Source organism: Centropristis striata, chromosome 21 (genome assembly GCF_030273125.1).
Source record: "Centropristis striata isolate RG_2023a ecotype Rhode Island chromosome 21, C.striata_1.0, whole genome shotgun sequence".
In the NCBI taxonomy this organism is placed as follows: Eukaryota; Metazoa; Chordata; class Actinopteri; order Perciformes; family Serranidae; genus Centropristis; species Centropristis striata.
The window spans coordinates 11,187,835-11,209,450 of NC_081537.1; the positions used below are offsets into that span (position 1 = coordinate 11,187,835).

General features: G+C 40.4%; 1 protein-coding gene across 1 annotated transcript; it reads right to left on the minus strand.

Annotated features, from left to right (window-relative positions):
- Positions 1-1,774: 1,774 nt before the first annotated feature.
- On the minus strand, positions 1,775-20,532 carry si:ch211-183d21.1 (uncharacterized). Its single transcript, XM_059325201.1, has 12 exons — positions 20,010-20,532; positions 18,351-19,213; positions 18,032-18,212; positions 16,685-16,824; positions 14,299-14,864; positions 12,351-12,624; positions 12,014-12,209; positions 11,004-11,188; positions 10,722-10,817; positions 8,385-8,549; positions 5,556-5,649; positions 1,775-2,392 (listed from the first exon to the last, which is right to left on the minus strand). The coding sequence occupies exons 2-12, from the start codon at positions 19,171-19,173 to the stop codon at positions 2,329-2,331; spliced, it is 2,784 nt and encodes a 927-aa protein (XP_059181184.1). The 5' UTR covers positions 19,174-19,213; positions 20,010-20,532; the 3' UTR covers positions 1,775-2,328.
- Between the last annotated feature and the right edge of the window lie 1,084 nt (positions 20,533-21,616).

Sequence of the window (21,616 nt, forward strand, 5' to 3'; positions counted from 1 at the left end):
TTCGATATATTATTTGGGGAGTAATCTTGAGATGTGAATAGGAATGTCACGATACCAGACATTTAGTAGTCCATACTAATAATAGAGGCAAATTACATGATTCTTAATATCCTATTCAATACTACTAAAAGACAAAAACAGAACAATAAAGCATGGACTTGGTACCAAAGTATCAGTTCTTGTGACTCCTCCTTCTGCTTTTTGTTTAAAACTTTCTAATACCATTTTACACAAATCCTAACAATATAGAAGTTTACAATATAAGACATTTTATGAACAATTCTTAACAGCTTTATTTCAAGGGATGAGGGTGGGGAGACGGCCCAAAAAAAGCCGTCATTTACATGATTTTACTGGTTAGAAATCTGGGTTTTCAATAGCTGAGCTTAATTGAAATCATCAGTGCTGCTGTTAACCCTTTGATGCACAACATGGGTCTAAAGTGACCCGACTGAGTTTTTAATTTTCTATATCTTCGCAATAAATTAATTTCATCATTCAGTATTCCAGGTTTTCCTCAATCAATTTGTTTTTCATTATCATACATCCTAATTTTTTGTTTTTCATTTCTTACTTTTTGAATAAAAACCCTTTTAGTATCACTACGCTTCTAATGCACAACATGGGTCAAAAATTTCATTATGGGGGTATTGTGTGTATAATTTTAAGGAAAAATGAATTTAATCAATTTTGGAATCAGGCTGAAACATAAAAAAATGTGGAAAAAGTGAAGCTCTGTTAATACCTTCAAGATACACTGTATGTGTGACAAAATGATACATAAACATGTTAAATATATTAAATATATGAGTGTGGAAAGTAACTATTTGAAACAAATTACTATTATTATAGTATTAAGTAATTTAATTTTAATACAAATTTGGATAAATTAGTCATTTTTGACCCATGTTATACTTTAGAAGTGTTGTCCATATGTTGTGCATCAAAGGGTTAAATAAATCAGATTTCATAGGGTTCATTTTGCTTGACAGAGGTGTATTCATTTACATAAACACTGAGAAATTAGAGCTGAGGAAAATCTCCTCACAAGGGCGATTTAAGCAAACAAAGTGAAATTTTGTCCACCACAGCAGGTGAGTAAGGCAACAGTACAAGGTAAGCGGCACATCAACTATATTACAAATGGAGCATATCCAGGTTTATACGTTTATTTCATGGCACTTTGTATTGGCAACTTTATGATTAATTGAAATTACCTTCCTATCTAAAAACTACCTTAACCAATCAAACTATTTTGCTCAGCTAGTTTCTGTATTTCTACAATGAGTTATCCCTTCAGATTGGTGATAACTGCTTCCCCCCCTGAGAATAACTAACATACAGTATCCATAGTATTGACACTTATGGCTGCAACACAGATGGCTGTAGTTTCCCTCTAATAAACGAGGAAATCAGCTGATCATGTAACACACGAGTCAAAAGGCACAGCAGAGGTTTCTGAGCCACCAAAAAACCCCCAAGTAAAACAAAATAGTTCTGATTTTCTAAAGCAATCTCTTATATCTAAAAAACAAATACTCTTCATTCAAGAAATGAGTCTCTCACATCCTTTTTTTTCTTATTTTCCAAGAAAATGTAAACAGGTTGCTTTAAGTAAGCGTACAAAAGTGGTTACAGACACTCATCACAAGTTAGCTAGAAGCATTCACATTTAAAAGACAATCAAAGCCCTTCGAAAGACTTTTACAGCATTTAGCAGGAATCAAAGCAGGAAGTCGACCGTTTGGAAAACAAAATTTGAGCGTAACAAATGTTATCTTGGTTATGAAGTCCGTTGTTAAAACACTGCACCAGCTGAGAATGTGATGAAGGCCGTTAAATTATATGGTAGAGCTTCCTGCATAGCATGGTTGTTTACCAGTTTTCATTTAAAAGGCTTTTTCCACAGTGACATAAACAAGTCAACAAAAATGACCATTTAGGACTCAAGTATTAAAACAAAATCCTCCCTTTTATATTCCTTTTCCTTTAAAAGTAGTAACCAGCACTGTTCACAGGCAAAGGTTGCACACCGACCTTTAGAAATATAGGTTATTATCTTTAAAAATCTTGGGTTGCCTGATTTAAGTGTCACCGGTGCCATGAAATACCACACGTCACACACACTGGATACTGTTAACAGACAACTAGGAGTCATTTCGTCAGTGATCTTCCAAGGACACACAGAAGGACACTTGTGGTGGCACTTGTTTCAAAACACCCATACAATCAGTTATGTACAGGTCACATTAACCTCTGATTACCCCCCGCCTCAGGCTCTCTCTGCTAAAGTCCTTCCACGCACACGAGCACTTCCACATGCCCGGATTATAGATCCGACAGTCCCTCTGCATGTTCACTCAGCTCCATGGTGTAATAGTCGAGAGGGCGCCTGAGAACAGAGACGACGGCATTAACAACAAATGCAGAATCAAGCAGGGTGCTTTCAGAGCTGCACACTGCAATTATACTGCAGTGTGCAGCTCTGGAAACAAATTTAACCCATAAGAACCCAGACCCAGTTATCCTTAAAGGATGTGTTCTATAAGTTGACCACATAGAAAACATTTCTGATGTTTTAAAAAAAAAAAAAAATGCTACCCCTAAATGCCAAAGCTCTGTGATGTGACATATGAACATTACATTGGCAGTTTATGGTATTTATCTTTATGATATTTCTTATTTTAAAATAGAAAAAAAAAAGGTAATAAATTGGTGTCTCTGTAAGCAGAAAATGTGTCTTTGTCTTTTGCATCTCCATAACATATATCAGTTACCTATTAGAATTGTTAAATGGGTTTAAACTTAGCCAAGTAACAAAAAATAAGCTTTTTAAAATTAGCTACTTTTTCACATTTCTGTTTCCAGTCACAGCTACATTTTGGAGAAGTCACTTCCTGTTAAAGTCACATGACCACCACACCAGGGTGTTGAGTATACATCACTTAGGGATTTAATGAGTTAATGTGAAGCATAAAGCTGAATATGAGAGATTATAGAAGATTTAAAGTGTTTGTTACACGGGTGTCACCATGGGTTCTTATGGGTTAAGTACTTTTATAGGCTAACCAAGAAGCATGACCATGGGGTCTATTGAGAATTCACCAATGGGATTTTTGCATTGGATTCTGGATCATTGCAGAAAATAAGCTCTGTGGCAAACGCACGTTTCTGATGCTTACATGTTTTGTTCAGCAGGATTATCTTCACAAATGAACACCACTTTTATTATGTTTGATTCCATATTCCTCAACATATCAATTACGACACTCATCTCAGTACTTCTTTTTCATTCCTACAGTGAACAAAACAATTGGTAAAAAAGCATTTAAGTTCAAAGTGCCATCGGACTGGAATAATCTTCCTTTAAACATATGATCATTGACGTCTTTTCATAGTTTTAAATATGCCCTGTCTTCTTATTTTGAGTTAAACTGCACATGTTTCAGATGATATTATGTCATATTTATTTTATTATTATTATTTTTATTTTTAAAAATGCAATTTCAATTTATTATAATATTATGTTACTTCTTTCAGTTTTACTAGGCTAATGTTATGGCCAACTTGCGGCCATTGAGAGGTTGTGTTTATTCTTGTGTTCATTCTTGTGTTCATTTTTTGTTTGTTATGTTTGTGTTGATGCCTGTTGTCTTTGTTGTTGTATGTCTGTAAATTGTTGAGTGTTTTGTTTTGTAATGTACTTTAGGACCCCCTCGAAAACGAGAGGATTCCTCTCAAGGGGTTTATCCTACTCAATAAAATTTCTGATGATGATGATGTTTGAAGCATTAATGTAGCCGACAGAAGTAAAAAACTAACATCATGCTATAGAAAACTACACCAAAGTTGCATGACTTCAACGTAACTGCCGTTAGCTTCAGATGCTATCCGACAAGCTAATCAGCAGTTTTTGACAAGCTAGCAAAACCGTAGCCTGATAAACTATTAACAATGTATTCATAAATGTACAAGAGTTTATTAGGCTAAACACTGAACACTGAAAAACACAACATGAGGCTGTGAGGCGGACTAGTGAGAGAGTTCCTGTCCGTGTCCGGTGTGATAACGTCTAATGTTCCAGACAACCACTGTAGTCTCATTTAGCCACTTGTTAGCAACCGGCTATTTTATTTACTAATGTGTTTTATGTCGTACGACAAAACGCAACCATCTCTTTAGCGTGTGTTAACCACAGACCTTATTTAATTCATTTCTATCCACCAACCCATTCAAAATCCTTTGAGTTTGAGAGGTAAGACCCTAAAATGCTAACTTACTTCCAGCTATACAAACTCAATCCTGTGGCCCCCTATAGGGACTCTCCACTCGCCTTTCCTGTCTTGGTAATGGAATCAGCCTCTTAACAAGTTATTTGTCCTCAGGTAAGTGGATTCCAACGTTTGACCTTTAAATTGCCTCCGCTTCATGCTACCTCATTCTGTGATTTTCATCATTTAACAAAATTGCTTTCAACTACTTGAGCACACTTCTATTGCTATTTATGAGCTTTGTACACAGGTAAAGAGAGTAATTGGGGATAATCTTTGGGCCAAAAAAAAAGGCTCAGCATGGGTTTCAGATGTAACGGCCAGTGGAAAAATATGTTTCTCAACGACATACTTCCTCCCTGTGACTGTTCTACGCAAGTATAAAATTATAGATGAAGAAGAAGTTCCTGCTCTTTCATTCTGAGCTACAGTCCGACCCCAAAACCTGACATTTACTGTGGCATTTCACACTTCTGGGAATATTGTGCTTTCCTATGAGACTGAAATTTAATGGGACAGAAATATGGATTTAAAATGAAGTGAAAAAATAAATACCTCTAAAGCTCACTAATCAACCAGTTATATATCTTCAGTGGGACTGAAAAGTGAGGCCAATGTGAAAGTGTCCTAAACCTGCATTCTTTTTCATGACCAGCAGACAGTGAGTGCACTCAGAAATCTGACTGTATAGGAGACTATGAGAACATTACCCTACTTCTCACTTGATTAATTAACTCAGTGAACATTGTCCTAATGAGTTTATGATCTCAATCTCTAGTTTCAAGTCTTCTTCAATACAGCATAATTTTCATTTAGTAAATTATGGTCCCATTTAGAGTAAAATAGACGACAAAACAGGGTGTACTTGTCATTGATAGGTCTCTATCAACTAACCCTCAGAAACCAAATAAGTATAAAATATAAATATGTTGCACATTTTTCATTATACTGTATATTATGTATATGTTATTATGACAGTGTTACCACAATTTCACACTGTATTGTTGCAGCGGTTCTATGTTATTTCCCTTTATCTTCAACACCTTTGCCGGCTGCTACTTTTCATTTTCTTCCTCTGAGATTTTAGACATGTGCAGCTCTTAAAGAAATAGGCACAAATTGAGTGTGACTTGGCTTTATTGTAACAAAGTAATGGTCTGAGGATTTGTCATTGTAAGATGGGATATAGAAATGAATCCTGTTGACATGGCGTAAAATAGGAATTTTTAAATATCTATGATCAGTATGCACAATCTGAAAGACCAGAGAGAGATAACTGCTTACCTCCTCCTGTAGAAATATGTGAACAGAGCAGCTCCTAGTCCCAGCAGCAGGAGCACTGCCACTATCAGCCCTATCTGTAACCCCAGGGCAGATGCTAGGAGAAATAAAAATCCAGTTACACTTTCTGAATAAATGATTACGTTTAAAACACAACATGGGAATTCAAACATCCTGATGAAACTTTAAAGCAGCAATATATTTTGTTCCTTTCAGATTCTACAAGACCAATCGCGGCTTAGAGTGGAAAAAGACAACGTTTCAACCACCATTGAACCCAAATCTTCGTCTTATGATTTCATAACTCATAAGCACTTGCTTTGAGCTGTAAATCCAGCCGTTATTGTCCCAACCCAGCGACAGAGAGAGTTGCATCGTGAAAGTGATGCTTCTAGGGAACCAATTTGAACACTGAAGCTGCCATTACATTTTGCAATGCACATTCACTTCATAATGATAAGCAAATAACCTGTCATTTTCCACTTCAATGCAAAGAAAAACATCCATCCTTGCAAAATAGACCCGACGAGATGCAGTCAGTGTTCAGCAATAAGCACAGACTCCATTCAGCATAAAGTGCAAGAGTGAGTATAACAGAATATTAGATTCAGATTTTTGTACCATTTTCACTTTGTACTACAAGTCAAATATTTTACTTTAAAATGGCTGTAATTTTCTCCCACCATCTTGCATGTTCTTTTTTTAAAAGCAGAACTATGCAGCATTTTCAACTTAATAAAACAGTTAGCAGTAGTAGGAAATGTCCGGTTAGCAATAGCAGTAACTGCTGTCTCTCTGTCGTATTTGTTAGAGTTGGTGTCAGAGTCCACCATTCCTGTACAGGATTCAAATAACCTACCTAAACCTGAATTATGATACTGCTAATGCTGATCAAAAATTCTCATCTCTCATATCAAGATGGGTAAGTTAAATCCTGTACAGAAATGGCAGACTACACCACTAACCATGAAAAAAACTGCAATGACAGGTTCATCCTGTTTGTTCCAGCAGAGCCATTAAGAGGCTATTTTTATGTCCAACTAAGCAATTTTCCATGTTGCTGGGTAAATTCTACTCTGATTGACTGTAGGATGTCCATTCATTCCAAATAACTGATGCCTGCTAAGCAGTTCTGATTAAATGGTCTCTTTCTAAATGAATGGGCGTGGTGGTGGTAACCTTAACAACAGGGATGAGTCATGATGTACAGTTTATTGCAATTATTTCGAACATTGAGCATTTTCCTTTAATTCCACATCCTTTATCATTATCATCAGCACTGCAAGAGACTGCAAGAGTATAATTCTTGCAGCTTGTGTTTTACAAAATGCAAGAATTACACTGCCCCTCTGTGTTTTCTGGGGAAAACTATTTTAAAAGTTTTACATAACAAGTTACATAGATCGCAATCTCAAACATGCTGTCAAATTATATTTGTTTGTTAACCGTATGTATTGTAACTGACTTTGAATGTGGCTAGCTTAATGTTAGCTTTCTTGCTAACAGCTGAGCCAAAGCTTTTTATAAGCAGACTAGATGTATCTCCCCTTGTCACATCTTAGGTTTATCTTGGTTTCTGGAATAGTGAGCAACATTTTCATTGCATTAGAACCTCATGGAATGGGAAGGTTGTTCCAGTCATTAGTCAAACCCTCAGGCGTTAGCAAGGTGTAGTTTGTGAAAAATGTTACAGTTTGATTGTGAAATGCGTGAAAATATAAATAATTAGTCTTTAAATGGTTTAATGGTCTTCATAGTGTCAATAACTCCTGACATAATAACTTTATTGTAATTAATGACTGTGTTCAATCAAGGATACTGCTTGCTAAATTATGAACCATATAAACCACTTGCTGGGGTGACCAAGATAACAACTAGCAACTCAAGTTTTTGTTGTTATCCAACGTCATAAATGTGCACGGGGCAATTTCAACTTCTAATGGAAGTTACAAAGTAGGTAGTAACAAAATCTGAACACAAGTGGTCAGCTGGAGACGCATCACACACACAGGTGTAACGGGCGGAGTGTCTCATCTGTCCACTTGTGATCTCTGGGTTTTGGCTCAGTCAGTTTTGTATTAAAAACCAGCACCAGGGTCCAAAAGGATGAAGAGAGAGGTTAATATATGCAATAAAGAAACCTACTGTGACGTTATATTTCTGTTCCCTCTTCCACACCGATGACCAGGGTTATCTGACCCATGTTCAAACCTTCTTTTGTCAATTCAAACTAGAGATTTTAGCGATTAGTTAATCGTTAATCCTCCCTTTTATTAATTCTCCATCACTTCCTTCTCGTAGGGTTTCAGTATCCTGTGGTCATCTGCCGGATAGACGATAACGATGCATATACAGTATAACTTAATAAATCTAGTAAATTGGTCTGAAATCACATTCAAGGCACAAGGTAGAACATGTACATGTGTACTCTGTACAACAGTTTTATCTCCTGCTGTGACTTTGATGTGCTTATCTGCAACTCTAACTGCTAACCACGCCTGATCTTTCAATTACCACAATTCAGTCCGTTATTTTTCTACCAGAGCAACAAATCTTAATATAGATTAAATATGAAAAAACATATCAGATCATTTTTACATATTTGTAAGAGGTCTTACCACCAATTTAATTAAAAACTGTTTTGTTCAGTGTTTTTTTTAAGACCCCAGAGACTATACTGAGAAGCCGAAACAAGCAGACTATTAATTAGTTGATTTGGCTGATTAGCATCTGTTTTGTTTTGAGCTTGTAATTGATGAAGCAGTGACACTGAGCAGAAAAACTGGCAATATATGCATTGTTCCACTGGGGAGCTGTCATGGGGGTGCTAACCTGCGCTTGTGTAACGGTCTGTGGTTGGAGCAGAGCAGACGTCTCCCTGAGCGGATGAAGGACTCATGTGCGACGTCTGGATGATGAGGGCCTTCTGATGGTTCGACAGCGCCTGGATGTTTCCCCATACTCGTAGCCACCCAGAGACACAGGTAAAGTTGGCCCCTTAAACACAGACGGACAAATCTTTCATTAACTTCGTATCAAAGTGTTCAGGACGTGCTCTGGCTTGGTAGATATAATTCATTCTGTGAACAGGAAACAGGAAATGGGACTTGAAACTGAAGAGCACAATTCATGACGGTTATATGAGAGATGCAGGATGTCTTAATACCAAGGAGATAGCCACACCTGAGCCTCTGTCTCTACATTATGTCCTGTGAGAATCAACTCCCAGAGCTGGGAGAGGTTGCAAGTGTGGCGATCCTGAGTGTTGCTCCTCTCCTGTTAGTTGCTGGTGTAAATGATGATGTAAAATTTAAGGGTACAGCCTCTCATAGCATAGGAAATTGTTTTTAGGGCCAGATGTGGCAGGAGATCTCTAATCCAGCAATAACAAGTTGGGGGGAATCTTTCCTTCCACTTAAGTAATACAAGTCTCCTAGCCAGGAGTGTAGCAAAGGCAATAATAATTATGCTGTGTTGGTTGAGATGAAGATCTTGTGGTACCGCGCAACGGCCACCTGTTCTCTAATAATATGGGCATAGGCAATTGAAAAACCCATACAAGTTGACCACTAATTATTATCTAAGGGATTTCCTCTTTAATGCATCACCTTTCAACAATACTTTGTATGCTCGTGTTGGATGGTTTGCCCTGTCCACCCGCAGACTCCATCATTGGCATATCCTTATTTATAAAACCATCCTCGGTGTTCTTCCTACATACCTGCAGAAGTATGTAATTCAGAAAAGCACAGGAAAGTATCAGTTCCGCACTGAGGACTTGTTTTTACTGACTGTGCCTAGAGTCCGTACTGAACTGGGGAAAAGGGCATTTAGTTATGCTGCTCCTTTTTCATGGAACCAGCTGCAAAATGCGCTAAAACTTAAGGAGCTGGTTTCTCTAAACATGTTTAAATCCTTACTTCATGATGTTGAAGCTGGCTCTTCTGTCTGTACATGCTTTGTTTGATGATGTTCTGACTGTGACTCTATTTTTATGTTCTCTGTTGTTGTTAAATGATTGTCTGTAACTAATTGTGCTGCTGCCTGTCTTGGCCAGGACTCTTTTGTAAAATAGATTTTTAATCTCAATAAGACTTTCCTGGTTAAATAAAGGTTAAATAAAAAATAAAAAATACCCTACAACTGTGTTCCTACAGCATAACAACAGGTCTTTATCCCTACTTTGCAACTCCAGGGCAACAGCAACCTCCACAGTTGTACTGTTCAAAAGAGCTTCATGAATAAGCCAATGAGCTGAGAATTCAGTTGGCTGAAGCTACATTTTCCAAACTGAAAGCTGCTATAACAATCACATATATTTTCGAAACGTTAATAAATACAATAGTTGGCAGTGCTTCCTACCAACTATTTTGAATGACTGCAACTCTCACAGGGCTCCCGTTCACTGTACTAGTATGTTCAGTGACTTTATCACGGACTGACTGACACAGAAGCAGAGAGAGGGGCAGGCTTGTGCAACTCAGTGCTCACACTACTCGGCAATTGCGAACTAGAGGTTGGGTTCGTTCCCCCCAAATCATTCCTAAGGTGCGTTTCCAGGAGGATAAAAAGTGGCCGCTGGGAAGGTTTCAGGCCCTGCCCTCTCGAATGGCCGCTTACTCGGCGTATCTCTATTACAAAAAAGGCCCCAGAGGGATTTACGAGACTCCGGAGGTGACGTTTATTGTTTTTGATCGTTGCGTAATCGCTTAGAGACAGTTTCGACCGTGACATCAAATATGCGACGGATTTAACACGGGAGACACGCCAAACATAAACAATACGGAAGGAGACACGCAGAGCTTGCTGTATTTCTTGTCGCTGTGTTCATGCACATGGTGGCAATACAAATGATTGTTGTGACTACTTGCTACTGGCTTTTAAAAATGGTGCGTGTTGTTGTGGCGTTGAGTCACATCCAGCTTAGTGTTCTATCCAAACAGCAACCAGGGGAGAAAAATGGCCCTGCCCTTTGACTGGGCCAAAAAACAGCTAATCAAACGACCGCTAGGGGCGGCTCACATTCTAATTAGGGGTCTTTTTTTCTTTTTCACTAAAATCCTTTGAACAAATGCATGTAGTTTAATAAAATCTCGGGGACAAGTCATTTCTTGCATTAAAAGTCAGCCAGATGTGACAATTTCAATTCATATTGAGTAAAAGCCTCACCTTGGAGATATAAGGCAGAGATGCCACAGTGGCACCTCTGCTCCAGGTAGTCGGCCACCTCAGCGACCCTCCTTCCCTGGATTAGACCACTGCAGTCTGGGACAAACAGACAACAGGATGTCAGTTTTTATGGCGCTATATTTACAGTGTTTCTGCTTTACATGAATTCACATATTACTGCTTTATCTTCACTTCTTCTTGTTTTGTCTTTCCTAAAGACAAAGTTTGCATTTTAATCTTTATTGTACAGTTGAGAATCAAGCTACAGACATGATGCCTCACCTCCTGACTGCTCCTGCCAGTCACTGGACAGGGGTCCAAGGCAGAGGTCGATGTGACTTGAGAAGGCGGAGCTGGGACAGAGGTTGGTGTGGTGAGGTGTGGGTGAGGAGCTGGTCCAGGAGGAGGGGCTCCTCACCTCACAGCATGAACACCGGCTGAGCGAAACAGGACCATCTTCCACTGATCTGCACATGCAACACAAGTATATGAATACAAACATATACATACAGTGTAAAAACAAACAAATATTATTGTACCTGTGTTATTCTGCATAAAAGACATTTTTGAGTTGTCCCTGTTTCTTACAATGGTTGTACTGTTTCCATAGATACATTTTTTCCATAAATACATCATTTCAATGTTTTCCTGGTGATCCTGTATAATCAGTGTCATCTTGTCATGTTCTCCAGAGCTGCGGTGGTGGGATATCAGTGCTGATGTAAAAAAGGCTACACTGAGTCAATCAGAAAGCTTGCCCCCAGGAAATTGGTGAGCAGAGGCTGTAGGTGTTGCCTCACTACCAAAATCCAGAGGTGAATGTGACTGATTGGACTATTTCCCTCCAACATTTCCCACCTGGGTTTCTGTTTTTTTCCCCTTGACACTGCTTCATGCTGCTCTAATCAATTAACATGTAGTGCAATTTTATGAACGAGTCTATCCGTTTAAAATAAGCTTGTGATTGTATGAAGGCAGCCATGCCTACAAAAAATCTGTGAATTCTTTTTTTTTTTTTTTTACTGAGGACATTTGTACATGCAACAGTAGGAAAAGCACAGGAACACAAAAATAAAAGTAGAGATGGCTTCAATTTGGGGTACAGTGCCGAAAGTTGCTTAAGTTATTAGTAACACTTTTTTTCTCCAATAACAAGTTGAAATGGCTGCTGGGAAAAGGCTTATTTTGTAACTAGTAGTCATATCAGCAACCCTTTGCCCTCCATAACTGCTCAGCATAAGTGTTCAAACATTTAAAAGTAGTCAGTGCTGTTGAGTTGATTCTGCCTTTACCTGGCAGCTGGAATCACTTGTCGCCCTCTGGTGGTGGACAGAGAGGAGAGCAGCCGCTGGTTTTCACTGAACACAAGTACATCTCTGAGACTGGAGTTGGTCAGAGCAGTGCCAGCTCTGCAGACGCTGAACAGGTCATAGCACAGGACTACTGCTCCTCGAAACGGCACTGTCGAACCCTCTAGGAAAGTCTGATCTATGCAGGAGAGAAAGGAGGTGGAGGGGTAAAGTGAGACATGGTAGAAATGGGTACCAAAGCAGAAAAAAAGAGTGTGGGAAAGACATAATCAAGAATGAGGAAGAAAATCTTTGGTTTCACTTTTCCTCCTGCCCTCACCTGCTCCAGTGACATTTCCAATGATGTAAAATCCATCCTGGTCAACAGATCCGGTCAATGGAAGAGCAATGACGGTCCCACTGCGCTCCTGGTCAAACACGGAGAGCACCAGGCCCCGCAGGTCCGTCATGGGGGGCCCGTGCAGCTCCACAAATGCGCTCTGCCGGCTGTGGTTGGTCCAGTGGCCACTAGCCACCTCACTGATGACCACACCCTCAGGCGCTGGAGGGGGGCGGGGGCAGCTGTTCTCCCTCAGAGGTGTGGGCGGAGCCACCTGTAGTGATTGATGCACTTCAGACATTTAGATTCTAATGGTTTTAAAAGTGTGTGATGTATCCAATAAGGACACATCCCCATCAGTTTAAATAAAAAACACATTTAGCTTCTATTAGAAGAATAGTTCAACATTTTGAGAAATGAGCAGCAACTTCTGAGTTTTTTCTACCAGCGTAGCCTAAAATTTATTTTTAAAGGTTTTTTTTTAAATGTAGAACTACTTAGAACTACTGATTATACTGTTTTAGGCTATAGCCAGATTATGATTTCAAATACTGTAATCTACTATATACTTTGTATACAGTTCTACTATAATGTGTTATGGTGATTTGAATAATACATTCATTCATTCATTCCCATTAACCGCTTATCCGCAATCGGGTCGCGGGGGCTGGAGCCGATCCCAGCTGTCATTGGGCGAGAGGCGGGGATACACCCTGGACAGGACGCCAGACTATCGCAGGGCTGACACATAGAGACAGACAATCACACTCTCATTCACACCTACGGGCAATTTAGAGTCCCCAATTAAACCTAAGTGCATGTTTTTTGGACTGTGGGAGGAAGCCGGAGTACACGGGGAGAACATGCAAACTCCACACAGAAGAGCCGCAGGCGGGATGCAAACCGGCGACCCTCTATCTGTGAGGCGAGAGCGCTAACCACTACACCACCGTGTAGCCTTGAATAATACACAGAATAGTAATTTAATTTGTACTGAAAATAGCAAAGCTATCCATTTTAATACATTTTTATTTAGAAAAGAACATTTCTGTCATCACAATTATCCACTTACAGTGAATTATTTGGCCTGGACAGACGTTTTCACTATAACAAGTTTCCGTTATTGCATATTATGTGTTTGGTGTTGGTATTTTGTAACCAGCCACCAGACTTGCTGTTTTTCCGTTTCAAGTCTTTGTGCTGAGCTAAACTAAGCTGAGGCAAGCAGTGAATAAGCAATCATCCCAAAATGGTGTTATTTGAATCCATTAGTCAAGACAGTTTTAATGAGTATTTTCATCTTGGTTTTCCACAATATTGTGTTTTTGCTTAGCAGAGTTAGGGTTTATTTAGGTTTTTTTTAACTGGTCTCTGATTTGTTTTCCCGCTTGATGCGATCTGTTAAGGCAGGTGTGAACACAGTAATTGCTCTCGGCTGTGGACCAAAACAATCGCACTGAGACCCTTGAAAAGAGGCGGTCTTGGTCTGATCCCAAGTGAACTCTGCAGCAATTCAACTGTGGTGGGAACGTGATCCGACCTTGATCCGACCTAACTACCAAGTTTACTCTGCAAATTGAACTCAACAGCTCCCTCAGCCAGACGGGCTTTGCATCCAGGTATGCAAGCGAACTATAGTGGTAGAAGCAGCTAGCTGGAGAATGAACTGAGCACATCTTCTTTGCAAAGTGTGAAGTGTAGCGTAAAGTATTTTTAAGACATTTCTTTGACTTGAATTCAAGATTCTGCTAGTATAGTTTTTCCTGGTATAGTGCCTAGAAAATTACCACAGTTGTAGTGATGCATTTGGGTTAACTTGTTTGTTTTCTCAAACAACCAAGGGCAAGAAAATGCTTGCAAGTTTGCAAACTTCTGATTCAAATGAGAGCAAACACACTATAGGTGTAAAAAACGCCCCAAGTTTCATTCTGCAACCCTTCATACTCACTGAAAAAGCAGACAGGTCGTAGGGGTAAAGGCCTCTACAGCGGCTGAGGGCCTCATCACCAGGCAGAACCTCTGGATCCTCCAGCAGAGGCAGCTGTCCCGGGGTCAGAGCTTTACTCAACTCCTGCGCGTCCTTATCTGAGCCTCTCTGCCGGTACACAACTGCATCCAGCAGCCCTTTGGTGGGGATCCCCCTTTGTGAGGCTGAGGGCGGGCCATAAGGGCTGCGATAGAGCGCCACAGCATCTGGTCCGTTCTGGATGGTATTGGGGGGCAGGCGGAGTGAAGGAGCGGGAACCAGCCTGTCACTGCCCAGCAGGAAGTAGCCCTTAGAAGTGGTGAAGTGTCCGCTTAGACTGATCTCCCTGTAGGGTCTGTTGTTGTGCGCACTGAACAGAAGTATCCAGATGCCCTGCAGAGAGACCCGGCGTCCTGATGGATGCCAGAGCTCGATGTACTCGCCGTCCTCAGCTGCACCAGGTGTGTCAGTGTTCAGCTCGTTGATCAGGAAGTCGCTGTTGCCCCAGGGTGGGAGGTGAGGCGGAGAATCTGTCCCTCCTGGAATCACTTAAGCATAAAGGAAGGTATGAATTAGCTGCTGTTAAAGGAATAGTTTCCCTTTACTGCACTGTGGTTTGTGTAGGAATTTAACCAACGACATGTTAACTAAAGTGCTTTAGATATGCAGTAGATAGTAGACAGATATGAGATGGTATCAGTTTTCTCAATGGCAAAACGGCGTATAAGCGTATTTAGCACTGAGTTGGTAAAATAAACAACAACACTTTGTATCTACAGGGATTTGTTGAGATAACGGAGATGCATACTGGACACCAGTTACAGCTCTGACAGCTTGATACAATATTTTCACAAAGGATTACTGCACCTTGGAGCCCAGTGGACTGTACTGTTTGAGGAGGCATTGAAATCTGTCTCCACTGTTTTGAATACACTTAAATATCTTATAAAAGGACATTTGAATATTATTTTTTCATTAATTTAATGGTAAATGCATTAACACAATACCTTACAGATCTGATAATTGTCAGTAGTGCATAATTATGTCACATACAACTTATTTCTCCTGTTAATACTTGTGAGTTATGAAAACAGGAAAGACTGTGACTGAAATAATCTGTTAAGTTGAAATCTAATGTCCCTTTCATTTATAATGTATTATCAAGGAAACATATGCCTTTGGTATTAAAGTGAATACTCAAATCCATAAATATACTGGCTGATTATTTGTGTGCATGCAGTAAGCAAATTCTACAGTAAGATTGGCACTTTATAACTAATTCTATGTTCTATACATCTAAAAGGTGACATTTGGACAAATAGTCTTATTTGGTGTTTGCTACGAGATGGATGAGAAGAGTGATAGCACTTTTTTGTCTTGAGATCTAAATATGCATTTTCAGGCAGCAAACATGAGAGTGGTATGGATCCTCTCAGCAACAAAGAGAAAAATGGCCTATCAATCTGTAAGACGGAGCAAAAAATAGACAAGCTAGACGGGACATGACTATATTGATGTTTCACTACAGACTTCTGAATTTCAAACAAGACATTGTGTTTATATTTACATACATTACCTTATAATGAGTGTTACAGAAAAAATGAAATGTGAATTCTTCATTTATTCCTAATACATCCGCATATCATTTTGGCTTTTGCTCCCCCACACTAGGGACTCTGACTGAAGTACTGCTGGTTAAAGTTGAACAAACAGCCTTTTGTTTTCTCTTCCAAATCATTTTGGCTGACATGGAGGTCTTTATCTGGCTTTAACGTCACGTTGGTGAAAATGTTTTTATCAGTTGCTTGTGTTTTGTCTATTTGCATGTATTTTCTTGATTTGCAGTGCGTGGAGCTCTCAGGGCCACCGCACAGTTTCTGCCGGTGGATGATAAAATCTATATCCCCCCCGAGGTCAACAATCTGAAGATATGCATGAGGACGCACTGTATCTCTTTCTGCAAATTACTCTGAATTAATCTATTTGAGTGTATCTATGTCTGCATGCCTGTATATGTAGCTCCTCATGACACATGTGGTGACCCCTTATTTTCTCACGGCCACACATTATCCTGTTCTAACTACCAAGCCACTGTCATGATTTAATAATCTTATTCCCATGCATACTTAAGTCACGCCCTTGCATTATATGAATTGCACAGTGTCTGAATCAGGTAAGATTGATACTGCTACTACTGTCAATCACACATGCATTACTGATTCCCTTCCCTACTGTCTGTAAAGTGCAAAGAGAAAGCAAAATGTGTGGGATTTCTTTCAGAGTCAAGTAAATCTCATAAGCTGTATCAGACAACATAAGAATGATAAGCAATAGGCAGGTGTAGGGAAGCAAACATTTAAACACTCACAGATACTGTGTGGGCAGATCTTTGGCCAGGGGCACTGGTTGGGCTGCGCGGGAGTTTGCGGAGCCTCCCAGAAGACACCGGGGTCTCTGGCCCAGGTGGCCACACCACAGCGACTCAGATAGAAGCCTCCTTCTCTTAAACTAACAAAATAATGAAATCATTAAAACAGTCCTTAGAAATTGACCCTTATTTTGAAGGTACCCTCTTAAAACAGATGTTCATAAACAAGCTGGAAAGGCAATACTGTGTTCTTCATCCTGTTATAAACATGCAGAATTATTATTATTAGAGATAATGGGGCCTATGCAAAAGTTAAAAAAAAGTAGACACACAACAGGTTAGATTTTAAAGCAATGCTACCCAACACTGCTTATACAACCAGTGAAGCAGTGGCACGTATTTCTTTAGGATTAGCACTGCTGTGGAAGCAAGTTGTTCTAGTCGTAACACTGCGTAGTAAGAAGGGGAATGAACAGTTTGCATGTTTGTTAGAAGTCCTTTCAAATTTTCAAACCCTTACACTGAATGCAGACAGGTTCAGAAATAGAGAGGAGTACTGAGCCAGTACATTTTAAACTGTGTGCACGACTGTCTATCAGTTTTTTCTTGTAGGCTGTAGAATTGCCACAGTACCAACCTGCAGTGCATTGCATTATTTTTCCCCCATCCTAGGTAGGCCAAGTTCCCCTTTCTCTGCTTCGGACTTCTTTGACTTGGGTGGTTAGGTTTAGGTATGACGAGCGAGATTGGTTAAGATTAGGGAAAAAATATGAGGGTAAGCCAATCAGAAGCAGAGTAGGGCGGGAGTAGGAAGGATGAACCTTGGGCGGGGGAAAAAAATAACACAAGTGCATTACATGAAGCTTCAGGTGTACTCATTGCTAATTAGAACACGTCAGCATGCTTACACACTAACTACAATGAGCATGGAAAATACCAACCCTTCTAATCTTCAGCATGTTAGCGTTGTCATTGTGAGAATGTAAGCATGCTGACTTTTGTGCTTCAGTACAGCCTCACAGAGCTGCTATCGCGGCTGTTAACCCGGACTGTTGTTGTTCAATTTTCATCAGCGAGGTGTGAATTAAACTTGCTGGTAATTTCAGTGTTGTTATGTGGAAATCTATTTCAGTGTCTGAGTCAGTGTGAGTGAGAGCCTGCTTGAAACTACTTCACCACAGAGATGACACACGCCAAACAGGAAAAAAAGCATCAGCAAAGAGGAAAAACAGTCACAAGCTGACCCTCTGCAGAGTGAACACTTCACTTTCACACTTGAATCTACAGCTTTATTGGGGTGGTTTGATTTGGAAATTAAAAGAGTGGGAAACTATCACAGTGTCTTGCCTGTTGCTGAGTTGGTAGGGCTCCCTGCCTGGGATGAGAGTCTCTGTGAGGTTGGCACTAGGCTTGCTTCCAGGTCCGGCAAACACAAATGCATCTAGAGGCTGAATCTGGCTCAGTGGACTGCCGGTGGGGAAGTCTGAGGCTCTGCCGCTGTAAATAGCCACTGCCCCGGACTCATCTCCTGGGAAGAAATCATAAGAGGAACAAAGAATTTCCAAGAAAACGAAAGTGAGGGAATGAATGAAAACTGACCAAAATGCGTTGAAGCTCTACATTATAACCTAAAAATCTAGATTATAACAAACCACAGCACACTGACCTTTCATGTATTTCTTGTCTATGTTCAAGGAGATCAACCCGTTCTTGGAGGTGTCCACATTCACGTTCACACTCACGCTGACCGTGTCTGTTCTCCCGTCCAACACAACTAGCACCAGAGGACCTGCAGCTGGAGCTTCTGTCAGCTCCACAAAGCCGTCCACCTGCCCTCCACCCAGCTTCAGCTCAGTGATGACAGGACTGGTCGCTGGGGCGGCAGGCGGGGTGCAGTTATTCTTCTGACCTGGGGAGGGCGAGGACACCTGAAAGCCCCAGCGGTCTTCAGACAGAAGGCACCTCTCAATCGACTCGTCCCCCTCAAGGGATGTTTCATCCTCAATGAAGGCAGGCTCTCCTGGAGTCAGAGTCTCAGCGAGGATCTCTGCGCCTTCAGTTCTGCGAGTCATGTACACGACGGCGTCCACCAGGCCGTGGGCCGTGACGTTCATCCTCTCACTGTAGCGAGCAGCAGATGTGTGGTAGAGGACGATGGCGTCGGGGCCGTTCTGGACCGTGTTGGGGGGCAGGAGGATGGCCGGTTTGGGCAGCATGTCCATCGAGCCCACCAGGAAGAACCCCCTGTCATCTGTGCTCTGGCCTTTGAGGTCCAGCACCTTGTACGCTATATTTCCATTGCCATTATAGAACACAAGGGTGTAGCCGTCCAGCGAAGCCCGTTGTCCACTGGTGTGATACAACTCCACAAACTCAGTGGTGTCCAGTCTGGGGTTGTCGGCGTTGATCTCGCTGATGATGAGGCAGGGGTCACCGCTGACCGCCACGACCAGGCAGAAACAGGCCACACAGGCCAAGCTGACCACCATGATTCACAGCTTCTCCGAAATACCCAGCACAGGGTCGCTTCTGCAGAAGAAGTTGAATTCCTCAGTAAAATCAGAGAACTGAGTGAGTGTTGACAGTGTGGTTTATTACTCCAAAGCAATACTGTGGTTTTTATATAAAGGCCAACATAACTGAAACACAATATAAGCCACAGAAAAACACTTGCTGCTGTATCAGAAGTGTGTTCACAACAGAACTGTAATCAAATCTTATGTTTACCACTTCTGAGTCAGACTCCCTGGAGGAGAATCCTCATAATATCATGAATGAGTCTTCTATGAGTCTATTTATTGTTCATGGTGACATTGGGAATGCACGTCTTCTGCATGAGTCATGTAAGGTTGCGAAACACACTGGCAAGCAGATGGAAACTTTGCATGAATCGGTGTAATGCTTTTAGTTGTGCATAAATGGAATAGTGGAACTAAATTGGCAGATAATGCTAAATAAAGTGGAACTGCGTAGTTAAATAATTGACGCGGTTTACCAATCTCATTTCATCCCTAAATCACTCAAAATCGCTGCAGCTGTAAAATTAGCTTTAAATACACTTACAAAAATACACTTAAAGAAGCTACATTAGTTTGCACGACAATAACTCTCTACGAAAACCACGCTGGGACACAATCAATTACGTCTTTAAAGGAAGAAAAGAGTCTATGAGTTCAATTGTGCCCTGAAATTTTCTCCCATCTCACGACAGTTATTCCAGTCACGGTTAGGCTGCTATGCATGCATCTTTCCGTCGGGAAAAAAAAGGCTGTCAATCTGCTTTCTATCAGTGCCACACAAGGTCCTAAAAGGCGTCGTGACTTACTGTATTTTCTTGGTCCTTGTCGGCCAGGTGTCGCTTGTTGCTCCGTCTGAACCTCTCCAGTTGAATGTACAAAACGCGTCGGATTTTATTTTGGTAAAGTTTGTGTTCTGCCTCCGCCGCTCCCTTCATTCACAAAGCAGCACTTTCTCCCCCCGGACTGTGGGCGGTCAGACTGGCTGAGGGGGATGATGCCTGCCAGGGGAAGCTCTCTTTTTTTCTTTTTTTTTTTTACACGGCTCAGTACACCATTCAGCTTCCCACAGCTGAAGATAAAACACCAGTAAACCCAGCGAAACGAATAATGAGGCGGGTAAAGTGCTACCTCCAGTCGGTATTTCCACCCTACAAAGCCTATCCACGCTGGAAAACGTCGGAAATTTCAGTTGAGAGCAAAATAATATACGGTGGTCTTGAATTCATCCCAAGAAGCCTTGTTGAAGACCTGAAGGGGGCCCCTAACCCCACTTTGTGAATTAACAGAGAGCGGGTAACACTTCAATGACAGCCGAAGCCCCGCCCAGCAGCAGGTTATAGATCCTGCAACTGCAGCTCCAACCTCACAACTCATTTCAAAAACTTTTCTTTCTTTTATCTGCTGGTAAGTTGTATTATTATTAAAGCTTTTGCAGACTATTGTCTCTACTTGCTCAAGTAAAGTAACAGAAGATGAAGAAGAAATACCTCTATTCGCGTAACACTTACCAATAGAGCCTGACCAATATGGGATTATTGAAGCAGATGTCAATACTGATTTTAGAGATGGGAAATTAATCAATTACCGATATGGTAGCCGATATTGTTTGAGCTGGAACAAAAATGGACTTTTTTTTAATGTGGATTGTGCACCATTTTTCACCACTCTGCAAATGTACCTACTACTTTATCAAACACAAAACTCACAAACAAATAATATTTCACTGTGTTATACGTTATTATACATTGTATTGCACTGTCAGACAATTCTATAAACAATAACTTGGAAAATAAACAACATTACAGTTCAGTTTCAGCCAATTGCTGACTATTTAAAAAAGAATAATAATAAAAAAGAATAGCTACTTTTATTTGCATTATTTATCGTGTAAAAAAGTTTCCATATCGGACAGCATTATACACTGATACCTTTTATAGCCCAATATCAGCCGATAATATCCCTCAACCATTACATCTTGTGGGCTCTACTTACTTAAAACTGCAGTTTTTACACCGCATGAGATGCAGATAATTGTTAATTAGTTAACAATAACCTAAAGCAGCCTATAAGACAAACTGTACTAATATACAGGCGGAATAAATATGGGCTGTGGAAATAACATTATAAATCATTATTCGAGAGAGAGAGAGAGAGTTGTGACAGAATGTAAAACATATATAAAAACTGAATTTATCCAATTCAAAATGAGTGAATATATTTACAAAAAAGAAATGTTTAACAATAAAACCATAGCCTAATAGAGTTTAATAAGCATTATTGTCATTAGAGATTCACCCAAGTACCAGCACTGTAACTGTACCTTTCTATAAGACAATGTCAGTATATATAAGGATACAAAATGAGTGTACTAATAAGGTGCAGTAATGTCAGCGTAACCAGGAACCTCACTGCT